This window comes from Lathyrus oleraceus, chromosome 2 (genome assembly GCF_024323335.1).
Source record: "Lathyrus oleraceus cultivar Zhongwan6 chromosome 2, CAAS_Psat_ZW6_1.0, whole genome shotgun sequence".
Classification (NCBI taxonomy): Eukaryota; Viridiplantae; Streptophyta; class Magnoliopsida; order Fabales; family Fabaceae; genus Lathyrus; species Lathyrus oleraceus.
In genome coordinates, this window is record NC_066580.1 from 363,275,811 (window position 1) to 363,299,026 (window position 23,216).

A 23,216-nucleotide genomic window follows, 5' to 3' on the forward strand; every position below is an offset into this window, starting at 1 on the left:
TCTACATCTGTTGTTAATATTGCGGACGTCAGCGGCTTGACCCGTAACGGTCGTGTTTTCTCGGCTCCGCCGAAACCCCAAGCTGATGTTCGAAGGGCCGATGTTGCTGATTATGTTGAACGCCCAGTTAGAACTGCTGTGAATGCTCCAAGTCCGGTACTTGTTGCCGCTAAACCTGCCTCTGTTGTAAAAACTCCTGTCTTTGTTGGCCAGAATGGCAATGCGAAGGAAGACTGTGATGAGATGCTAAGGCTCATCAAAAGGAGTGAATACAACGTTGTAAATCAGCTTCTACAGACGCCATCAAAGTTCTCTGTATTATCTTTATTTATGAATTCAGAACCACAATGAGAAGCTCTGCATAAGGTGTTGGATGTGGCATATGTAGATCATGACGTCACCATAGAGCAATTTGACAGTATTGTGGCAAACATCACTGCTTGTAACAATTTGAGTTTTTGTGATGTTGATCTCCCTAAGGAGGGAAGAAACCACAATCTGGCACTACACATCTCTATGAGCTACAAAGATGATGCCATGTCCAATGTGCTGGTGGACACTGGGTCACCGTTGAATGTGTTGCCAAAGTCTACTCTTGCTAAATTATCATATCAGGGGCCTCCCATGAGGCAGAGTGGAGTAGTGGTTAGAGCTTTCGATGGGTCCCGTAAAATTGTGATTGGAGAGGTTGAACTCCCAATCAAGATTGGACCAAGTGATTTCCAGATCACCTTCCAGGTCATGGATAATCACCCATCGTATAGCTGTCTATTGGGCAGACCATGGATTCACGAGGCGGGCGTCGTGACATCCACCATACACCAGAAATTGAAGTTTGTCAAAAACAAGAAGCTGGTGGTGGTAGGGGGAGACAAGGCTCTCCTGGTTAGCCATTTGTCTTCCTTTTCTTACATAGACGCTGAGGATGAAGTTAGAACTCCGTTCCAAGCTTTATCTATTGCTGAGCCTACTAAGAAAGGAACTTCTTCATTTGCGTCCTATAAGATGCGAAGTTGGCCATTGAGCATGGCGCAATTACTAGATTGGGGCAAATGATTAAGCAGGAAGACAACAAATCTCGGGCTGGCATAGGGTATTCTTCTGGCGCCTTCAATAAGCATGGGTTGTTCAAGAGTGGTGGATTCATCCACACTGGTCAAGATGAGGAAGCTGCTGCTATTGTGGAAGAGGATGCAGAGGAAGATTCTGGCAACTTTGTCATCCCTGGAGGGGTTTGCAATAATGGGGCCATTGTTGATGTTCCAACAGTTATCCATAAGTGAAAGTAATGTTCATTGTGTTTAAAAACCCTTCTCCCATGCCAAAAGAGGAGTGATGACATTGTCGGCTCATAAATACAATGATATTTTCATTCAATAAATTCATGTTAAATGTTTGTTATTCCAATTGTTTTCCCTTTTCGCTTTTGCATGAAATTGGTGATCACATAAAACCCTAAAAAAATAGAATAAAATCAATCTTTTCATCTGCATAATGATTTTCCTTGTTTGAATTCTAAAATCTCTTTATATCCAAAATCATTATGTAGGTTGATCAAACCCATTGAACATAATGATCCAACACCATCTCCAAACTTTGAGTTCCCTGTATTTGAGGCGGAAGATGATGATGTTGAAGAGATTCCTGACGAGATCCCCCGTCTACTTGAGCATGAAGAGAAGATCATTCAGCCGCATCTTGAGAATCTGGAAACAATTAACTTGGGGTCTGAAGATTGTGTGCGAGAAGTGAAGATTGAGGCACTCCTGGAAGAATCTGTTAAGAAAGGGTTGATTGAGTTGCTACGAGAATATATCGACGTCTTTGCCTGGTCATATGAAGACATGCCTGGTCTGGATACTAATATCGTGCAACATTTCCTGCCTTTGAAGTCTGAGTGCATGACTGTGAAGCAGAAGCTCAGAAGAACTCATCCTGATATGGCAGTGAAGATCAAAGAGGAAGTTCAGAAGCAAATTGATGCAGGGTTTCTAGTGACTTCTACATATCCTCAATGGGTGGCCAATATGGTGCCCGTGCCTAAGAAAGATGGAAAAGTCCGGATGTGTGTGGACTATAGAGACTTGAATAAAGCTAGTCCTAAAGATGATTTCCCTTTACCACATATTGATATGTTGGTAGATAATACAGTTAAATTCAATGTCTTCTCGTTTATTGACGGATTTTCCGGATATAATCAGATTAAAATGGCACCCGAGGATATGGAGAAGACAACATTCATCACACCTTGGGGAACATTCTATTATCGAGTGATGCCTTTCGGTTTGAAGAACGCCGGAGCCACGTATCAACGAGCTATGACTACCTTGTTTCATGATATGATGCACAAGGAGATCGAGGTATATGTTGATGATATGATTGCAAAGTCGAGAACGGAAATTGAACATGTAGAGCACTTGTTGAAACTTCGTTTGAATCCTAACAAGTGTACATTTGGAGTCTGTTCCGGCAAGTTATTGGGCTTTATTGTCAGTGAGAGAGGTATTGAGGTTGATCCCACCAAGGTCAAAGCAATACAAGAGATGCTTGCGCCCAAAACTGAGAAGCAAGTCCGAGGTTTTCTTGGTCGCTTGAATTATATTTCCAGGTTTATATCCCACATGACTGCCACATGTGCGCCGATATTCAAGCTCCTTCAGAAAGATCAGTCTCATGATTGGACCGAGGATTGCCAAAAGGCCTTTGACAGTATTAAAGAGTATTTTTCTGAGCCCCCGATTCTGTCTCCACCTGTGGAAGGGAGACCATTGATTATGTATCTGACAGTTCTTGAAGACTCAATGGGTTGTGTCCTTGGTCAGCAAGATAAATCAGAAAAGAAAGAATATGCTATATACTACCTGAGTAAGAAGTTCACCGAGTGTGAGTCTCGATACTCGATACTTGAGAAAACATGTTGTGCTTTGGCTTGGGCCGCTAAGCGCTTATGCCAATATATGTTGAACCATACGACTTGGTTGATATCCAAGATGGATCCAATCAAGTATATCTTTGAAAAGCCTGCTTTAACTTGGAGGATTGCCCGTTGGCAGATGTTGTTATCTGAGTATGATATTGAGTATCGAGCTCAGAAGGCTATAAAAGGTAGTATCTTGGCTGACCACTTGGTATATCAACCAATTGAGGATTATCAGTCAGTTCAGTATGACTTTCAAGATGAGGAGATTCTATATTTGAAAATGAAAGACTGTGATGAGCCTACGCTCGATGAAGGGCTAGAACCTGGTTCCCGATGGAGCATGGTATTTGATGGTGGTGTGAATTAATATGGAAATGGTATTGGGGAAGTGATTATTACTCCACAGGGCACACATCTCCCTTTTACAGCAAGGCTAACCTTCAAATGCACGAATAATATGGCTGAGTGTGAGACCTGTATCATGGGATTGGAAGAGTGTATTGATATTAGGATCAAGCATCTTGATGTTTATGGTGATTCGGCCCTTGTTGTTAACCAGATTAAGGGTGAATGGGAGACGAATCAGCCTGGCCTTATCCCATATAGAGATTATGCGAGGAGAATTTCAACTTTCTTTACTGAGGTTGACTTCCATCATATTCCTCGAGATGAGAATCGGATGGCAGATGCTCTTGCTACACTTGCTTCGATGATCGTGGTTAGACTCTGGAATGAAGTTCCCAATATCACTGTGATGCGCTTGGATAGACCAGCTCATGTATTTGCAGTAGAGGAGGTGCAATACATTAAGCCATGGTATTATGATATCAAGTGCTTTCTTTAGAGCCAGATTTACCCGCCTGGGGCATCTGTGAAAGATAGAAAGACTTTGAGGAGATTATCAGGCAATTTCTACCTCAATGGCGATGTGCTTTATAAGAGGAATTTTGACATGGTGCTGCTCAGATGCGTGGATAGACACGAAGCATACCGGTTAATGACTGAGGTCCATGAGGGTTCCTTTGGTTCTCATTCCAATGGACATGCTATGGCTAGAAAGATGTTGAGGGCAAGCTATTATTGGTTGACAATGGAGTCTGACTGCTGCAAATATGTGAAGAAATGCCATAAGTGTCAGGTTTATACGGATAAGATTCATATGCCCCGACACTCCTGAATGTGATTTCATCACCATGGCCTTTCTCCATGTGGGGAATTGACATGATTGGCATAATAGAGCCGAAAGCGTCTAATGGTCACAGGTTTATTCTCGTAGCAATTGATTACTTCACCAAGTGGGTTGAAGCGGTGTCATATGCAAACGTGACCAGGAAGGTGGTTGTGAAGTTTATCAAGAATCAACTCATATGCCGTTATGGTGTGCCAGATAAGATCATTACTGATAATGGATCTAACTTGAACAACAAAATGATGAAAGAGCTGTGTAGCAAGTTCAAGATAGCACATCATAATTCTTCTCCTTATAGACCCAAGATGAATGGGGCTGTTGAAGCTGCTAATAAGAATATCAAGAAGATTGTCCAGAAGATGGTTGTTACATACAAAGATTGGCATGAGATGTTGCCATTTGCCTTGTGTTAGATGCCCAAGTTTGCTTATTTGAGCTATCAAAGGTGGGCATCTTTCACTCATTTATGTTGAAAAAGTTTTCGAAACCGCCCTTGCTTTTGTTGATTTGCAATACTATGTGAAATGATCTTGGTACCTTTAATTTGTGTGTTATTGTGCAGGAATTAGGCATGAAAGAGTAGAAAACTAAGGAACTAGAAAGATGACAAAAGAACCAAGAAAGAAAGCAAACATAAGCAAGCTCGCTAGGCGAGTGAGGTAGCGAAGTATTCGTTGGGCGAGCACGCAGCGAGATGCCAAAGTACACTCCCAGACTTGGACAAAACTAAAAAGATCAAAACTCGCTGTGGCGAGGGAAGTAGCGAAGTATTCGCTAGGCGAGCACGCAGCGAGCAAGTAGCGAACACTTCCAGTAGCAAAAACATCAAGACTCGCGGGAGCGAATGAGAGAAGTGAGGGCTTCGCCTAGCGAAGGATTATTCACCTTGCGAACAGATGCAAACTTATCTAGGTTGATTCCTCTGGACGCAGGCTCTTCTAGTGACTTATTTTAGGGCTCGCTACGCGAACCATTCTGCTCGCCTAGCGAGCATGACAGCTCAGCAACCATTTCTATAAGTAGTATGGGCTACATTTTGGAACAGATCTTTTTTTGATAATCTTTTTACTTGTTTTTTGTTGAGAGGTGATTTTTGTGCCCTAGAAACCCCATTTCTCATTCTTCTTCTTCTCTTGACAATATTTTACAAAAAGAAGGTGGATTCCCATCCAATCTCGATTCTTCGACTCGGATGTTGATCAACCTTCTTCCGAAACTTGTTGTTCAAGCTACCATGAAAATGAGTAGCTAAGTCTTTCATTTTGTCAAGGTTAGATGTAGATGACCATAGCCTTGTATGTATATGGGTTGATATTCATTTGTAAACTCTTTGATGATGAATGTATGGTGAAAACCTTGTTTTATTGATAACTCTTTGTGTTGGTTTATTATTGAAAGGTGTTTTCCAACTCTTGACCTAGGTTTTCATCCATCCTTGTTCTTTAGCTAGAGATAGTTTTGAATGAGTTTGTTCACTAAAAAGTTAAACCTAGAAGTTGTCATTTTGATAGATTGTGTGAGAATCAACAATGGGTCAAAATGGGAAAACCCACAATGTGTGTTAGAAATAAATACATTGGGAGGATTTTGTGAATGTGTTTATCATCTAATGGAGTTTATGACTTTTGTTTGATCGAACATATGCATGCAAAGTGATCGTCGAACCCTAACTTTGACAATCTTTCTCAAATCGTAAAACTAAAACTTTTACCGTAATTTCTTACTTTTTATGCAAGCTACCGTAACCGAAAACTAAAACCCCCTTGTTACTATAAGTAAAGAACTTAACAACTGTCGAACGGCGGCAATATGACATAATCCCTGTGGAGACGATAACAAATCCCGATACTCTATGCCTGTTCTAACAAAATGGCGTCGTTGCCGGGGATTGTGAATTGATATTGCGAGCATCGCAATAGTTGTGGAATTTTTAACTTCTGAATTTTTGACTTGTGCTTGTTAATTTGTTTGGTTTAGTGTGCAACTTTCATTTTATGCGAGGGAAGGTTCCTCAGGACCAACGTCTTTTTGATCCCGAGATCAAAAGAAACGCAAGGAGACTTAATAGCAGAACGAGACGAAGGAGGCAACAAGCTAGACAACGACAAGAACAAGGAGAAGGTTCTTCTACATCACGCCCACCACCTTTCACACCTATCATGGATCCACCACCACCACCGCCCTTTTCCACACCTTGTGTCAACAGTCCGAGGAATACAGCTCAGTTTGCCAACCACACGGGAAGGCAAGCCGAGATGAAGACGGGAACTCTTAACTTGCTATACGGAAGTCCATTCACCGGAATGGACCATGAAGACCCCTTTGCTTTTCTCACCAAATTTTACGAGATAGCATTGGCAGCCGGAGTTGATCAAGCTCAAGAGCTACCATTGTTCAAAAGACTATTTCCTCATGCTTTGCTCGGCAAAGCCAAAGATTGGTACTTGGATCAAACACCTGCAGTCATGATGGATTGGAACGTGTTGGAAGAGAAGTTCATTGAAAGATTTTTCTCCCACAACCGGTTCATGGAATCCAAAACGGCTATCTTCGTGTTTTCGCAAGGAGCCAACGAATCATTGAATGAGGCATGGGAAAGATTTAAATCCATGCTTCGAAAGTGCAAAGGGCATGGTTTTGACGAATTGACGCAAATCCACATTTTCAAGAATGGCCTTCAACCTAATTGCAAGACTTTATTGGATGCTACCTCGGGTGGTTCTTTGTTGTCTAAAAGCACCGCCGAAGCTACTGATATCATTAACCGTATGGCTCTAAATGACCTCCAAAGTCAAAGTAGAGGCAACACTTTGAAGAAACCGGGAGTGCTTGAACTTGGGACAAACGATGCTATTCCTGCCCAAAATAAACTCATTTCACAACAAGTTGAACTCTTCACTCAACAAATAAAAGAGTTGAAAGAGCCTTCAAAAGCAAAACAAATAGCTTGTTGTGAGCTTTGCAAGGGTGATCATGACACCGAGTTTTGTCCACCTCCCGGGTTCGAAGAGGTGAATTACATGGCGAACCAACAAGACTACCAATCGAGGCAACAACAACAACAACCGTATCAACAACATCCTCAAAATCAACAACAACACTTTCAAGGGAATCAAGGGTTCCAACCAAGGGCTAACAATCACCATAACCAAGGTTATGGGGGTGGTACTTCTAGTCGTCAAAATCCTTACCAACCTCAACAACCGCCGATCGTGACTTCAAAGTTAGAAGAGACATTGACACAATTTATGCAATTGTCGATGGCTAATCAAAAGAGCAATGATGCGGCAATCAAAAATCTCGAAACTCAAGCCGGTCAACTTGCTAAACAACTAGCGGAACAACAACCCGGACCATCTTTTTCGGCGAACACGCAAATGAATCCAAAAGAGCATTGTAAAGCAATAACAACGAGAAGTGGAAGGCAGTTGATTAATGAGAGTGAAAAAAAAGATGAGGAGAAAAAAATAGAGGATAGCATTTATGTTGAAGTTGGGGAGTGGAGTGAGGAAGAAGTTGAAAAGAATGAAAAAAATGGTGAAGTAGAAAATAAAGAAAGTGTGGAAGTTGAAAAAAATAAGAGTGATGAAGTGAATATGGAAGGAGTAAAAAAGAAAAGAGAGAGGAATTCTAGAGTTTCTAAAGGAAAGGAGGTAGTGGGCGCTACTCCAATCCAAAACCTTCTGGCATTACGCCCGGTTCATAGATATATTCAAACAACTTCAAGTGAACATTCCGTTTGCCGAAGCATTGGAGAAAATGCCTAAGTATGCGAAATTCATGAAAGGCATACTTACTAAAAAGCGGAGGTACACGGAACTGGAGACAATTGTCCTAGATGCTAGTTGTAGTGCAATCATTCAACGGATGCTTCCGAGAAAAGAGGTTGACCCGGGACGAGTTACTTTGCCGGTTACAATTGGTGATGTCTATGTCGGAAAAGGGCTAATTGATTTGGGGTCAAGCATTAATCTAATACCATTGTCTATTGTGAAGAGGCTTGGAAACATTGAAATGAAGGCCATCCGGATGACTTTGCAATTGGCCGATAAGTCGACTACCCATCCTCATGGGTTAGCCCAAGATGTATTGGTCAAAGTTGACAAATTCTTCTTCTCGGTTGATTTCGTTGTGATTGATATGGAAGAGGATGATGATGCTCCGCTTATTCTTGGCCGACCGTTCATGAAAACCGCACGCATGATGATTGCCGTTGACAACGGTTTGATAAAAGTAAGGGTCCAAAATGAAGAAGTTACTTTTGATCTATTCGAAGCCATGAAGAATTCAAAGGACAGTCGTGATAGCTTTCGCATTGATGTGATCGAAGAGGCAACTTTTGAAGTTTCTAAACATATTCATGAGATATCTCCTATGGAGTTAGCTCTTGATGACTCCTTTGAAGTTTTAACAATTGAAGAAGAGTAAGCTCTTGATGAATGCCTAAGGGAACTTGATAGTCTAAAAGAGTTACATCCGTGGGAAGTTGAGGAGGAAGTATTGAAGAAGGAGGTTAATGAAGAAAAATCGCCGATTGAATTGAAAATGTTACCTTCTAATTTGAAGTATGCATTCCTCGACAAGACCGAAGCAAAGCTGATTATCATAAGCAATCTTTTGTCAAAGAATGAAGAAGCCCGTTTGATAAATGTTTTGAAAAAGAATCAAGAAGCCATGGGTTGGACTCTTTCCGATCTCAAAGGAATTAGTCCTTCCTATTGCATGCACAAGATCTTAATGGAAGAGGACTTTAAGCCGGTAGCTCAACCGCAACGCCGCTTAAATCCTACTATGAAAGAAGTTGTTAGAAAGGAGGTGGTTAAGTTGTTGGATGCGAGAATGATTTACCCGATTTCGGATATGGGTTAGTCATGTACATGTGGTTCCGAAGAAAGGTGGAATTACTGTGATTCGAAATGAAAAGGATGAGTTGATCCGGACAAAAGTGGAAACGGGGTGGCGTATGTGCATTGATTATAGGCGGTTGAATACCGCAACTCGAAAATATCACTTTCCACTCCCGTTCATGGATCAAATGCTAGAAAGACTTTCTGGGCAACAATACTATTGTTTCTTAGATGGCTATTCCGGGTATAACCAAATTGCGGTAGACCCGACCGATCATGAAAAGATGGCTTTCATATGTCCTTTTGGAATTTTTGCATACCGTAAAATGCCCTTTGGGTTGTGCAATGCACCGGCGACATTCCAAAGATGTGTGCAAGCTATATTTCCCGACCTTATCGAGAAAACAATGGAAGTCTTTATGGACGACTTCTCCGTATTTGGTGGTTCCTTTGGTCTATGCTTGGATAACTTGGAAACAGTTCTTGAAAGATGTGTGAAGACAAATCTTGTTCTTAACTGGGAGAAGTGCCACTTCATGGTGACCGAGGGGATAGTGCTTGGCCATAAAGTCTCTTCAAGAGGGCTTGAAGTTGATTGTGCTAAAGTTGAAGTGATTGAAAAGTTTCCTACTCCGGTAAATTTGAAGGGAGTCTGAAGCTTTCTAGGGCACGCCGGTTTCTACCGGCGCTTTATCAAAGACTTCTCAAAGGTAGCTAGGCCTTTGAGTAACTTGCTAGCTAAGGATCAGGTATTTCTTTTAACTGATGAGTGTTTACAAGCTTTTGAAATTTTAAAGGAAAAATTGGTTACCGCTCCAATTATGGTCGCTCCAAATTGGAATTTAAATTTTGAGCTCATGTGTGATGCGAGCGACTATGGAATCGGAGCGGTATTAGGCCAAAGAAAAGAGAAAAATTTTCATGCGATACACTACGCAAGTAAATTTCTTAATGAGGCTCAAGTTAACTATGCCACCACTAAAAAAGAATTACTTGCGATAGTGTATGCGCTTGAAAAGTTTAGATCCTATCTTATTGGTTCCAAGGTCATAGTGTATACCGACCACTCGGCGATTAAATATTTGCTCACCAAACCGGACTCGGAGCAAAGGCTCATCCATTGGATCCTCTTGTTGCAAGAATTTGATGTTGAAATCAAAGTCAAGAAAGGATAGGAAAATTTGGTGGCGAATCATTTATCTCGCTTAGTTAATATGGAGGTTACCGCTTCCGAGAAGAAAATCCGAGAAGAGTTTCCTGATGAAAAACTTTTCAAAGTTCAAGTTAGGTCGTGGTTTGCGGACTTTGCGAACCATAAGGCTAGTGGTTTGGTGCCTCCCGACCTAACTTCGAACCAAAAAAGGAAATTTCTCTCGGATGCTAAGTACTACGTGTGGGATGACCCATACTTGTTTAAATTGGGTGGTGATAACCTTTTGAGGAGGTGTGTTACTAGCGATGAAGCGCAAAGCATTCTTTAGCATTGTCACAACTCGCCTTACGGCGGACACTACAATGGGGCAAGAACGGCCACTAAAGTCCTTCAGTCAGGATTTTATTGGCCTACTATTTTCAAAGACGCAAATGCCCATGCACAAAGTTGTGATAGTTGCCAAAGAAGTGGTGGGATTGGTAAGAGAGACGAGATGCCTCTCCAAAACATCCAAGAGGTTGAAGTATTCGATTGTTGGGGTATCGACTTTGTTGGACCATTCCCACCCTCATATGGTAATGAATATATGCTTGTGGCGGTCGACTATGTTTCTAAGTGGGTTGAGGCGATTGCCTCACCTCGGGCAGATGCTAAAACGGTAATAAATTTTTTGAAGAAAAACATATTTTCCCGTTTTGGAACCCCCCGTGTGTTGATTAGTGACGGAGGGTCGCACTTTAGTAATGCACCGTTAGAAAGCATTTTGAAACATTACGGTGTGTCACATAGAGTGGCGACTCCGTATCACCCACAAGCAAACGGTCAAGCCGAGGTCTCTAATCGTGAGATTAAGAGAATTCTTGAAAAAACCGTGTCGAATACTAAAAAAGAGTGGTCGCAAAAGTTGGATGAAGCTTTATGGGCATATCGTACCGCTTTTAAAGCTCCAATTGGGATAACTCCTTTTTAATTGGTATTTGGTAAGACTTGCCATTTGCTAGTCGAATTGGAGCACAAAGCTTTGTGGGCTCTGAAATTATTGAACTTTGATAAGGATTTGGCCGGTAAAAAAAGAAAAGTGCAATTGCTTGAGTTGGAAGAAATGCGCAATGCCGCATATCACTCGAGTTGGTTGTACAAAGAAAAGGTGAAAGAGTATCATGACAAAAAGCTTAGGAAGAAGGAATTTGTGCCCGGACAGTTGGTCCTTTTGTTCAATTCTAGGTCGAGGCTATTCCCCGGAAAATTGAAATCTAAATGGTCCGGGCCATTTCGTGTCAAAGAAGTCAAAGAGTATGGAGTTGTTGTCATTGAAGACTTGGAGAAGAAAGATAGTTGGACGGTTAACGGCCAACGTTTGAAGATTTATCTTGGCGGTCTTGTGGATCGCGAGAGCTGTGCAATCTGCTTGGATGCTTCTTTGTGAGCATCTCGAACCGTCGAGCTTATCCGAAGTTAAGCAAGCGCTTGTTGGGAGGCACCCCAACATTGTAAGTATTTACAGCTTTGTGTTGTGTGGTATTGGTATTCAAATTGGTGGAACCTAGCTGAATTGTGCCCAACAGTGCTGTTTTTAAAAAAACAAGATCCCGTCATGTTCGCTAGCTGCTCGCTAGGCGACGACAGTAACGAGACGTTCGCTAGCCCTTCGCTAGGCGAACGTTGCGTGACAGAACTTTATTTTATTTTTCAGAGGGCCACTCATTTGGGCTCAAAACCCATTTATTTTGTTTTAGTCTGAACATAGGGTCACTAACTCAGTCTCACTTTCACACTTTTCACTTCCATCTCACACAAAAACTTTGAGAATCATCCTTGTGCAAACCCTAACTGTTGCATTTCAGAATCAATCAACCTCTTCAATCAGGTTTGTTTTGTCTCCATTCCTTTGTGCTTTAAATGTTGTAAATTCTGAAGAATGAGTCATTAGGGTTGAATTTGGGAGATTGGGTTTTTTTAGGTTTGCATGTATGTTTAGAACGATTCCTAGCATGTTAAATTACTTTGTTTCTAGAATGGGTATCATTAGACTTTGGGTTTTCTGAAATTGGATTGTTAACAGTGGAGAACTCAGAATCCCGTAACATTCGCTAGCATCTTCTCTAGGCGAATCTGTGGCGAGCATTCGCTGTCACTTCGCTAAGCGAACCCGTAGCGAATCTTCGCTGGGTCCTCGCTAAGCGATGCTGTAGCGACCATGACAGTATCTGGTTTTTCTGTTTTGATCTCTAGTCTATTTTGTGGTTGTGTGATGTTTCTTTTCTATGATTTTACAGATGTCATCCAGGTCAAGTGCTGCAAAAAAGAGAAAGGTCGAGAGCACTTCCCGCACTGTGCCAATTCAATTTGACACAGATAAATTCGTTGGGGCGAAGCAAGCCGCACGTTATGTGGCGTTGGAGAAAAGGAAAATATTACTTGAGAAGAGGTTTTTGATCAACGCACAAGGCGATTATCGGACATTTGCAGGGTTGATAAATAGCAAGAAATGGGACAAGTTGATCTCTCCACCTGAAAGCTATGATATTGATATAGTGTGCGAGTTCTATGCGAACGCGCTGCCAAATGACGACGAGCCTTTCACTTGGACTACAAGAGTGTCAGGACGTCAGGTCGCTTTTGATAGGGATGCTATTAACCGAGTGCTTGGTGAACCGCTCCATCTGGGAGTTAATGAGAGGGATGCATACCACAGAGATCTAAGGCTCCACAGGAACACTGATACTATTTTTGCGGCCCTGTTGTTTGAGGGAAAGTCGGTTGAGGTGAACCCATCTGGGGTTCCTATGAGGTACCATCGGGAGGATATGATTCCCTTGGCTCAACTGATCTTGATGTTGGTTTTGACTAACATTAAGCCCAAGTCACACACGTCGACCGTGCCGATCCCAGTGGCACACTTGGTCCACTGTATTCTAACTAATGTACAGATCGATGTGGCGCGAATCATTGCGATTGAGATGAAGTCCGTGGTTGAGAGTGGGCTGAAGTCGGGGGCGGGAGTTAACTGCTCCCCTGCTTTTCCTTGTCTCATCATGGCTTTATGCCTACAACCGAGGGTGAAGCTACCCTCGCGCAGTCAGGTAAGGATTCCATCCGCAATCGACGATCGATATGTTGACAAGTACTATAAGCCGAAGAACTTCCGAGGTAGTACAACTGCTGATGATACCGGGGCTGCTGATGGTCCTGGTGCTTTTTCTCAAGGGTTTGATCCTTTCCAGCAAGCTGTTTGCAATTACAATTGGGATTGGATGGCGGCGACTCAGCGCGCCATGATTGATATACATGACTCTATGCACGTATTACAGTTGCAGGTACGTGACCCTTTTGGAGAGCATCCTATGATGACGCGTGAGTAGTTCCTGCAACATGCTAGCTGGCCTGAGGACAGGCCTGTTTTCGGAGAGGGGGTGGGTGTTGGTGCTTCTGGTGCTGATGGTTCTGGTGGCGCTGATGATGCTGATGATGATGATGATGATGGTGATGATGATTATTTCGGTTCTGAGGCCGGTAGTGAAGAGGGTTCTGAGTCCTATGAGGACTAAGTTTTTTTTATGTTATGTTTTATTTTCTTGTATTTTCAGATATTTGGTATTTTGGTTATGTACTTTTTGGAGTGTTTTGTCCTCCACGCACATTTTAACATTTTGAAGTGATGGTTGTTGTTTATGTTTTAAATTATTGTGTTTGGTTTGAATTTCTTTTGTTTAATAAATTTTTGGTTGTTGAGGGTTAAACCTTCTAGATTGGTTGCTCCTCAAAGAAGTATCCAATGAAGGTGCATCCGAGCTTTGATGGCGATGATAAAAATAAACAAGCGAATAATGCTAAGGTACATGGTTACCTTCGGTTAGAATTTTAGAATGCATTAAGAACTTTACTCTTTTCGTAATTGAATATTGTTCTTTTTGCAACATAATTGAATGAATGATTCACCTAAGGCTTAGAACCATAAATTGTGAGGAAACCTCCATTGTACACTAAAATGCTGGATTCTAATAAACTGTGTTGATTCATTTGATTCATGCTTTGTCTTTTATTATTGTGAATTTGTGGAAGCAATTCGAAATGATCAAGGCGCTTGTTTTCTTTCGAGCACAACCAGTTCCAAATACAACTTACCCGTGAGAAGAGAGTATTCGTGAACCCCTTTGAGCTTAAACAGTTGAATCTCAGCTTGAAATAAGGCGAGACGTCAAAATCTTTTTTCTTGAAACCCTGAAATTTTTGATAATTGTTCTTTTGCCGTAAAAAGTCAAGAGCATTCACTTGGGGTGAGTAAAAGATAAGTTAGGGAGAACGAAAATGAGAATCGGTAGGTGCCACAACTCTTGAATAATCGAGCAAGCATTGAAAAAATAATTAGAAAAGAGAAACATTTGTTTTGTGAATACGATGTGAAAAAAAAATGAAAATGAATGCTTGCTTGGAAGAAAAATAGTGAAAAACAAAATTGAGTTGTGAAATAAGAGTTGTGAAGGTTTCAAATGAGAAACAAGTGGAACGAAGTTGAGATGTGTGAATAACTTGTACAGTGAATGTCTCTTTTGCATCGGCATGTTCGTTTTCAATGGCCTTAGATATGACCCTTGTTTGTAAACCTGACCAAGCTACAACCGGAAAAGACCTTAGTTATCTTCATGCTTCCGCATTTTCATTTATAATTGTTAGACATTTTATGAATTGAATTGACTTTTGCATTGTTTGTTGGAGAGTGAAATTGTCCCCGCGGTTGCAAATGCGTAATTTCTTAAATCCTTATTCGAAGAGGAGAGATATGGTGATTCATTCAGGATAACATTGTTGTGGATTGGTACATGTTTTGCATTGCTATAAGGCTTTAGTTCTTGTGCATTGTGTTATTCTAACCATTGGGAACTTGTGTCTGGTTGATTCTCTTGTGTTTGAGCCATTTTATCCGATTTCGGAGAAATCTTTTTCTTTAAGCAAATCCTCTTGTCCTTCAAGAGGCATACTTTGCTTGAGGGCAAGCAAGAATCTAGTTGGGGAGAGTTGTTAGATGCCCAAGTTAGCTTATTTGAGCTATCAAATGTGGGCATCTTTCACTCATTTTTGTCGAAAAAGTGTTCGAAACCGCCCTTGCTTTTGTTGATTTGCAATACTATTTGAAATGATCTTGGTACCTTTAATTTGTGTGTAATTGTGCAGGAATTAGGCATGAAAGAGTAGAAAACTAAGGCACAAGAAAGATGGCAAAGGAACCAAGAAAGAAATCAAACATAAGCAAGCTCGCTAGGCGAGTGAGGTAGCGAAGTATTCGCTAGGCGAGCACGCAGCGAGATGCCAGCGAACACTCCCAGACTTGGACAAAACCAAAAAGAGCAAAACTCGCTGTGGCGAGGGAAGTAGCGAAGTATTTGCTAGGCGAGCACACAACGAGCAAGTAGCGAACACTTCCAATAGAAAAAATATCAAGACTCGCTGGAGCGAATGAGAGAAGCGAGGGCTTCGCCTAGCGAAGGATTGTTCGCCTAGCGAACAGATGCAAACTTGTCTGGGATGATTCCTCTGGACGCAGGCTCTTCTGGTGACTTATTTTGGGGCTCGCTAGGCTTACCATTCTGCTCGCCTAGCGAGCATGACAGCTCAGCAACCATTTATATAAGTAGTATGGGCTACTTTTTGGAACAGATCTTTTTTTGATCATCTTTTTACTTGTTTTTTGCTGAGAGGTGATTTTTGTGCCCTAGAATTTATGGTTGTAGCCTTCCCTGACGTAAGTGGTGTTTTCATCAAATTATGTTTGTAGCTTTCCCTCTGTGGAATGGTTTACTTTTGATCTCCAAAACTTTTGCTCCTTGACTATTCTCAGCAGGGTTGATCCCACTCCTACTTCCCCGGTATGGTCACCAGCAGGGTATACCCAGTAGTTGCCTACAGGTAATCCATGATTTGGTCGTCAGCGGTGTTTCCCTCATGGAGTTGTCTGATTAGAGCCTGTTTGTGGTTTCCTCCCAAGCAAAGTGGTTGATGAAGATGTTTATCTTTCCTTCAGCGGAGTAATGTCCCTTCCTCCTCAATTGATGTGATTTCTTCGTTAGTGCAATATATATGGTAACACGGGAACCTTCTGATGGGTGGTTGTTCCCCACAGAGTTACATCTTCCCCTCTGATAATTTCCCCGGTAAAGTTGATTCTACGACAAATTTTATCTGTGTGTTGATCCTATCCCCAGCTGGAGTGGCTGATTCTCCTTGCCCTGCAGAGATCTTTATTTCCTGGTATCTCTTGCCCCCATCAGATTGGATGTTCTCCAGTAGGCCTGGCTTTTTCTCTTGAGAGGTAGTACCTGATGTTTGTCCATGGTTTTGTTGGACTTGTTTGTGTTACATATGTCTATTTTGTCAGCATTCATCATACATAAACCACACATATATGCATAATTTTTAACATTCAAATATTCATGTTGCATTATTTGTCATAAATACCTTTGTTTGTTGTCTCCTTCTATTCGGTGATACATATTTCTCCAAGCAGATGTTTGTGTCTAATCTCCCCATGTAGAGTCAGCCCCATAAGCAGAAAGCGTTTATCCTTTCTTCCATATTCCCCACTGAGTTATGTTCTCGTGGATGATTGTTGTTTCTGTTTCCTCCTAACACATATATTGGGATGAAGTTCCCCCTGAGTTATATCCTCATAGGGATGAGTCTTATTTCATTGTGTATCTCTAGTTTGTTCCTAGATTGGCCTCTTGTTTTTTCCCTACACTTCCTCGCGGTTTAGACGAATGATTGATCAGTAACTAGTAATTGTCCATCTTTTCCCGACGAAGTCTGTGGTTTTCTACCCTCATACCGGTAGTTGTAAACCCTATTTTTATCCCCTTGCAAGAGTTAACCTTATGTTGTTCATCCTAACCGATGACAGGTACTCTTCCGTGGTGTTTTACCTAATATTAGTAGATGTAATCACCTCTTTGATTGTTATCTTTATCCAATATTAGGTATTGATATTCCTTCGCCTTTTGAGTATATCTCCCAGTAACCGGTGATATATCTCCCGGATCACTGCCTTTGTCAATGTATCTCCAGCGGGTCATCTTTCATTCACCTTTTGTTGGTAATGATTGTTTCTCCCCTTTATTGATCATCATTTTATACCCAGTATTTGATATCCCGATGTCCGTTCTTTTCGGTCGATTTATCCTTTATTAACCCAGTAACCGGTTGTGGATAATCTTCCATGCGAGTATGTTATCTACGTTCTAACGGTAATAGATAACATATCTCATGCGCTCTGTGGTCGAAGGCTTTTTCTCTTCCCCAGTCGAGTAAGATTCGTATTCCCTTTTGCGGAGTCGAATGCCTATCCTGTAATTGAGTTTGCTTTTTAGCCCTCCTTTCGGATGATGAGTGTCTTGGAAATATTCCCCAATTCACGCTTGGTTAGTCACCTGTTATATGCCCGGTAACCGGTATCCCTAGTGTTCCTTCCCTTCTGCTCCCTATTATAACTTTTGTTTCCTGTGGAGTCAGATTTTCCTGAGTTGAAATACACCTTTTCAGGTCTTCCTCAGATGTTTTGGATGTTTGATATCTCTCACCCTCATACCGGTCTTAGATATTCATTCTTCCTGAGGGTGTTGTTCTCTCACCCTTATACCGGTGTCACGATCACATGTCTCCTTGAGCTTATTACCCAGTAACCGGTAATACCTCATCATGTTGTTTCCTCAGATGAGTCCTGTTTGGACATTCCCCAGCGAAGTCCCTTAGTGGATTTTCCCCATCTGATTCTGGATTTTCATCTGAAGTATCCTTTGTGGATAATTTTGCTGTATTGGCATATTCCCCAATACATGCACCTTTGAGTCAGCTAGAGTTATTCCCTTGATTTATTTTCGTGGGATTCTTCTCGTGTCTCTCAGCAAGTCTCACGACGTGACCTGCTCACGCATTTTATTCCTTTTTTTATCCCCATTAGAGTTCCCCGAGTCTCTGTCCAATTGAGTGTATTACTCATATGGATTGTCAGTTTCTCCTGATTTCTTTTTCTTTGTGGACACATATCCCCACAGAGTACTACCTTTTGCATACGTATATTTGCATCATGAGGTCTCTTAGGGACGAAAATTCGTCTCTTTGCTATTATTTAAGCCCATTCTATCTCGTCGAGGCAAAGATTTTAACCTTCATATCTCTGGCTAGAATGACCTTAAATAGGGGCATCTGTAAGATCCTAATTTTGACCCTAAGATCCCTCATGGCATCATAACATTGCATTTACATTGCCTCAAGGATCATAAGCATCTTGGCTCCTTACCTTTGGGTGGGACCTCTTGTGAGTTGGTTTGAGACCACCAAGCATGCTTGAATTGTATATTATTTCTTTTGTCATTTTATTTACTAACCAAAAGCACAAAAATATGTCACTAACATCTTTTGTTTGTAGCTTGAGCAGTTACAAGGTCTAAAGCTTCTAGGAGATCCTATGTGCATTGATATGGCCAAGAGAAGATGAAAGCAAGCATGGGAATGGTTCCTAAAGCTATCTTCTATCAAATATGCCTCCCAAGTATCTCAATTCATCATTTTGATCAAAGCAAATCAAAGGGTTTAAGGCTTGTTTCCCAAGGAAACTCTAATTCATTTGTTCATCAACTATGCCTTGCTCATGAAGCAACCGCAACCCATGGTCAAATAAAATCAAGGGAAGTTCCTTAATTCATAATTTCATGCATATTTGAACTTATTTGGGTGTCCTCAATCATCAATTCATCAAGATATGAGTTTTTGACTTGAGAAGTTGATCAGTCAATTCATCTGACTATTTTGAAATACACTGAGACCTAACTTTTTATGTGTTTGTCAAATGGAGATGAACCCAAGAGAAAAAATGTTCTTAAGAACCATATGAATAACATTCTTGTACATCAAAAATTTATTTTAAGCTTGGAAGGTAATCATCCATTCCAAGACATTATAGGTCATTTTGACTGAAACCCTAATTTTGGGTCAACTTCCCAAGGACATAACTCCTTCATTTTTCATGATTTTGAGGTGAGATCAAATGCATTGGAAAGCTTAAGATGTCTAATTCAAATGTTATGTTTAGAAAAATTTCAAAATCTCAAAATAAATACATGTGATTATGCAAAATATTATAGGTCACTTTGGACCAAATGGATTGAAATGTGAAAAAGTCCAACTTTAAGTGCCCATAACGTCTTCATCTAAAATCCAAATGATGCAAATGAAAGTCCAAATTGATTTCCTTGAAAAAATCTACAACTTTCATGTTGAAGATTTTGTCATTTGGAGCTTGCATCATTGAGGCAGAAGGGCTTGAACTTAGGCCAATTTTGAAAATCTCACATATGCATGTTTTGCACCCTACACTTCATGTCCAATTTTCATGAATATCCAAGACCCAATTGGAGTTTTGATCAACATAACAAATGATCCTTATGCAATAAGCTTTCCAACCATTACTCATAAGGTGGTGTTCCTATTTTTAACATGGCATTTTCGAAGGCTTGAACCTAATAGTGCATTTTTTGAAAATCATTTAAATTGCCTTGCATGAGCTAATACAATCCAGTATGCACGTCCATTTTGCTTTCATCATGCATCAGCATTCAATTCTAGTTGGAATTTGGCCCTCCATGCGCCTGTACAGACCCATGCATGGAGGCTCTTTCCATTCATGCAAGCATTTTGATCATGCATTTCAGCTTGCTTCTCCTATAAATACAAGGCCAATGCTCTTCATTTCTTCAACCTTAAGGCGCCCCAATTGCTGCTAAACTGAAATCCCAACCATCACTAAAGGAACTAGCTCTCTTTTCTTCAAATTTTTCAGATCTGAACTTTGGTTTCATTGATCAATTTTCAGATCTTAAAGTTCCTAAACCTTTTCTCCTTGATCTATAGTGTCAACTGTAAGCATTAGCATCCAAGGATTGTGACTCAAAGCCTTGCAAATGAAAGGTTCATACCAACTGTTATTTTCTTCGAATCTACTTGTATAGTGCTCAATTCTCATTGTTGTTGTGTGATCTGAAGTCCTCTGTATAGAGGCAATATTGTTGTGCTTTCAATTTTTGAAAATTATGAAGTTCATATGAACACCACAGATCTTTCACTTCTGATTTCTCTCCATATAGAGATCTAGAATGGATTTGAGTGGTACAGGGGTGATGTACATCACCCCAACTCTAGATTGATGCTTGGATCGTGCCTTTTGGTTACCTTTTTCATGTCTGCAATTTGACGCGTCCATTCATTTTTCAGATTCAATCTCACGCGTCCAACCTTATAACTTATTTAATGGTTTTGTGTGTTGCGTTTGACTAGCGTGTATGGTGACCACGTGCTTCTTAGCCGTATGATGATCCACGTCAATTAATGAATCATCATCAGATGGCTCACGCTTTTTCCAATTTTTATTTTTCTGATTTTATTTTCCCTTTATTATTTTAATTCCATTTCATTTTAAAAATTCATATCTCTCTCATTATTGGTCCAAAAATTATGGGACAATTTCATTCTTCTCCTTTTAATTTCTACTTTCTAAAACTGATTTTTAATATTTTTTATTTTGTCAGTTGATATTTTTTAGTAATTTTCTCTTTTTTGGGTATTTTTAATTCATTTAAAATAGTTTTTGATATTCAAAAAATACAAAAATATTTTTCTAACCTCTTTGAATGATGATAGATCTATGAAAAATATTCTCATCAGTTTATAAATTGATTTGAGATTTATTTGAGATTTTAATTCAATTAGGTTATTTTTATGCATTTTTAATTGATTTAAAATAGTTTATGACTTTTAAAAATGCTGAAATTTTTTGTCAAACTTTGTTTGACCATATTGAACTTGGGATAATTCACTTGGACTTTTTCAAAGTTGATTTGAAGTGAGTTTGATGTTTGACCTTTCTTTATTATTTTAATTCAAGTTTTATTTTAATATTAAAAAATGCTGAAAATATTTTATTTGTTTCTTGACTTCTAATCTTCATTTTGCTTCTGTTTTCTATTATTTGACCCTGATCTTCTCTATCTTTGGTCAATGCTTGTTGATTATCTCATTCCATTTCCATTAATGCACTTTAATTCTTCCTTTTCTTCTTCTTCTTCTTTTTTTCTTTTTCTTTTTGATCGATGAGTTAAAGATTGGTGGTTAGCATTGATACATGGAGGTTTAATCTTCCTTGATTCAAATCTAATTCATCTTGATCATGGACCAAGTGAATGGCTTTGCATTAAGGATAGGTTGCTTCCTAAATCATGCAAAGACCCTAATCAATACAAAATCATTTCTCATTTTCTTTTTGGGATGGAAAGTTGTTGGAGTTTGATTCACTAATCAAGACCTCTAACTTGTGTTGTTGCCTACATTTTAATTGACCGGCCTCAGATAGTTGTGACTTCTACATAAGTCCAATTACAATTGCTTAACATAGCGCTTAATTGCCTTATGGCACACTAACTATTAACACTAACCATTAACCATTAACATTTACTTCTTGCACATATTATTCATTTTCTTTTTCCTTTGCTCATTTGAGCATATGTTTATGTTAATGCAATTTGCCTTTTGCTCACTTAAGCACATAATTGTGTATATATTATTGTGCTTGTATGTTGTTTTGATGCAAAGAAATGGACAAATGGACTTAGTTTCTAGGACATTCCCTATGCAAAATTGGAGTCGAAGGACCTTAATGTTGAAGATGGATTAGGAGGACCAACTCTCTAAACTCACTCTTGTCCATTCTTGATTTGCTTCATGGAACTTTTTAATGTGTGTGCTTTTGTGCTAGGGAATCCTATTTGAGCCAAATTGAAAAACCATTGCCATGTTCATCCAAAGTGAAAGATACTAGAGCCATCGAGGATCTTCTAAGATCTTTCTTGATTAATTTGATTGCTTGAGCTTACACTTTTTTTGCTTGCTTATTCCAAAGGATGGGAGCTACTTGGATCATCAATATGATCTCAAAAGAGGAACTCCATTTGTGGTCTTGTTTCTTATCCCTCATCTCTTGTATGATTAGGACTTTAGCCATTCTTCTTCTTCCCTCCACTCTAACCTAAGCCAAAACTTTTGTGCAAACATTTAACACTTCTTTTCAAACATTAGAAACCCAAGCCTTATGCTTTTGATTTTCAAACTTTCTTTTCATAACACTTATCTTGAATTGAATCTTTAAGTTAACTTTGACCATATTTTGTAAATACTTTTCATTGGTAAATATAACTCGCTCAAATACTTTTGTGGTTTCAATGGCCACTTTCTTAATCAAAACTTTTCATAATCTTTAGCTATTAGGTTTGAGTTATCCTTGAGGTAGATGTAATACTCAGCTATATCCTTAGTGATGGACAATGAGTCTTCCATGCTTATTATAGGGTTAACCCCTCACTAGCATGTTAAAGCTATCCTCACATGGTGGATTTGTGGTTTTAAGTTGAGTTTTCTCCCTTGGATAACAAAAGAACTTAAGGCTTTTGGACCAATCAATTCACCAACTCGTTTTGAGATTTTTATCCCGAACTACGAGGTTTTGATCCTAATCTTTTTAAGATGGTACATAGGCAATGGGTTTATCCATCCAAATACAAATTGTAAGTAACTTGTATATTTTTCTCTCATCTCTTCAATCATGTTTGCACAAACAAATTTTCACAAAATACCAACCTTACAACAAGTGTGAAAAGGGCTCCCTTGGAGTTTCTAGTGTAAGACCCTAATTTTGGAACTAAGATCCCTCATGGCATCATAACATGGCATTTGCATAGCCTCAAGGATCATAAGCATCTTAGCTCCTTCCCTTTGGATGGGATCTCTTGTCAGTGGTTTGAGATCACCAAGCATGCTTGAATTGTATATTATTGCTTTTCTCATTTTATTTACTAACCAAAAGCATAAAAATATGTCACTATCATCTTTTGTTTGTAGCTTGAGCAGTCACAAGATCCAAAGCTTATAGGAGATCCTTTGTGCAATTATATGGTCAAGAGAAGATGAAAGCAAGCATGGTAATGGTTCCCAAAGCTCTCATCCATCAAATATGCCTCCCAAGTATCTCAATTCATCATTTTGATCAAATCAAATCAAGGGGTTTGAGGC

At 39.9% G+C, this 23,216-nt stretch overlaps 1 protein-coding gene across 1 annotated transcript in view; it reads left to right on the forward strand.

Annotated features, from left to right (window-relative positions):
* LOC127123285 (uncharacterized) overlaps positions 1-13,471 on the forward strand; it is a 29,891-nt gene extending 16,420 nt beyond the window's left edge. Inside the window, exon 2 of the mRNA XM_051053519.1 lies at positions 12,386-13,471. Within this exon, the coding sequence (XP_050909476.1) occupies positions 12,386-13,471 (1,086 nt within the window). The remainder of the gene's footprint in view (positions 1-12,385) is intronic.
* The last annotated feature ends 9,745 nt before the right edge of the window (positions 13,472-23,216 follow it).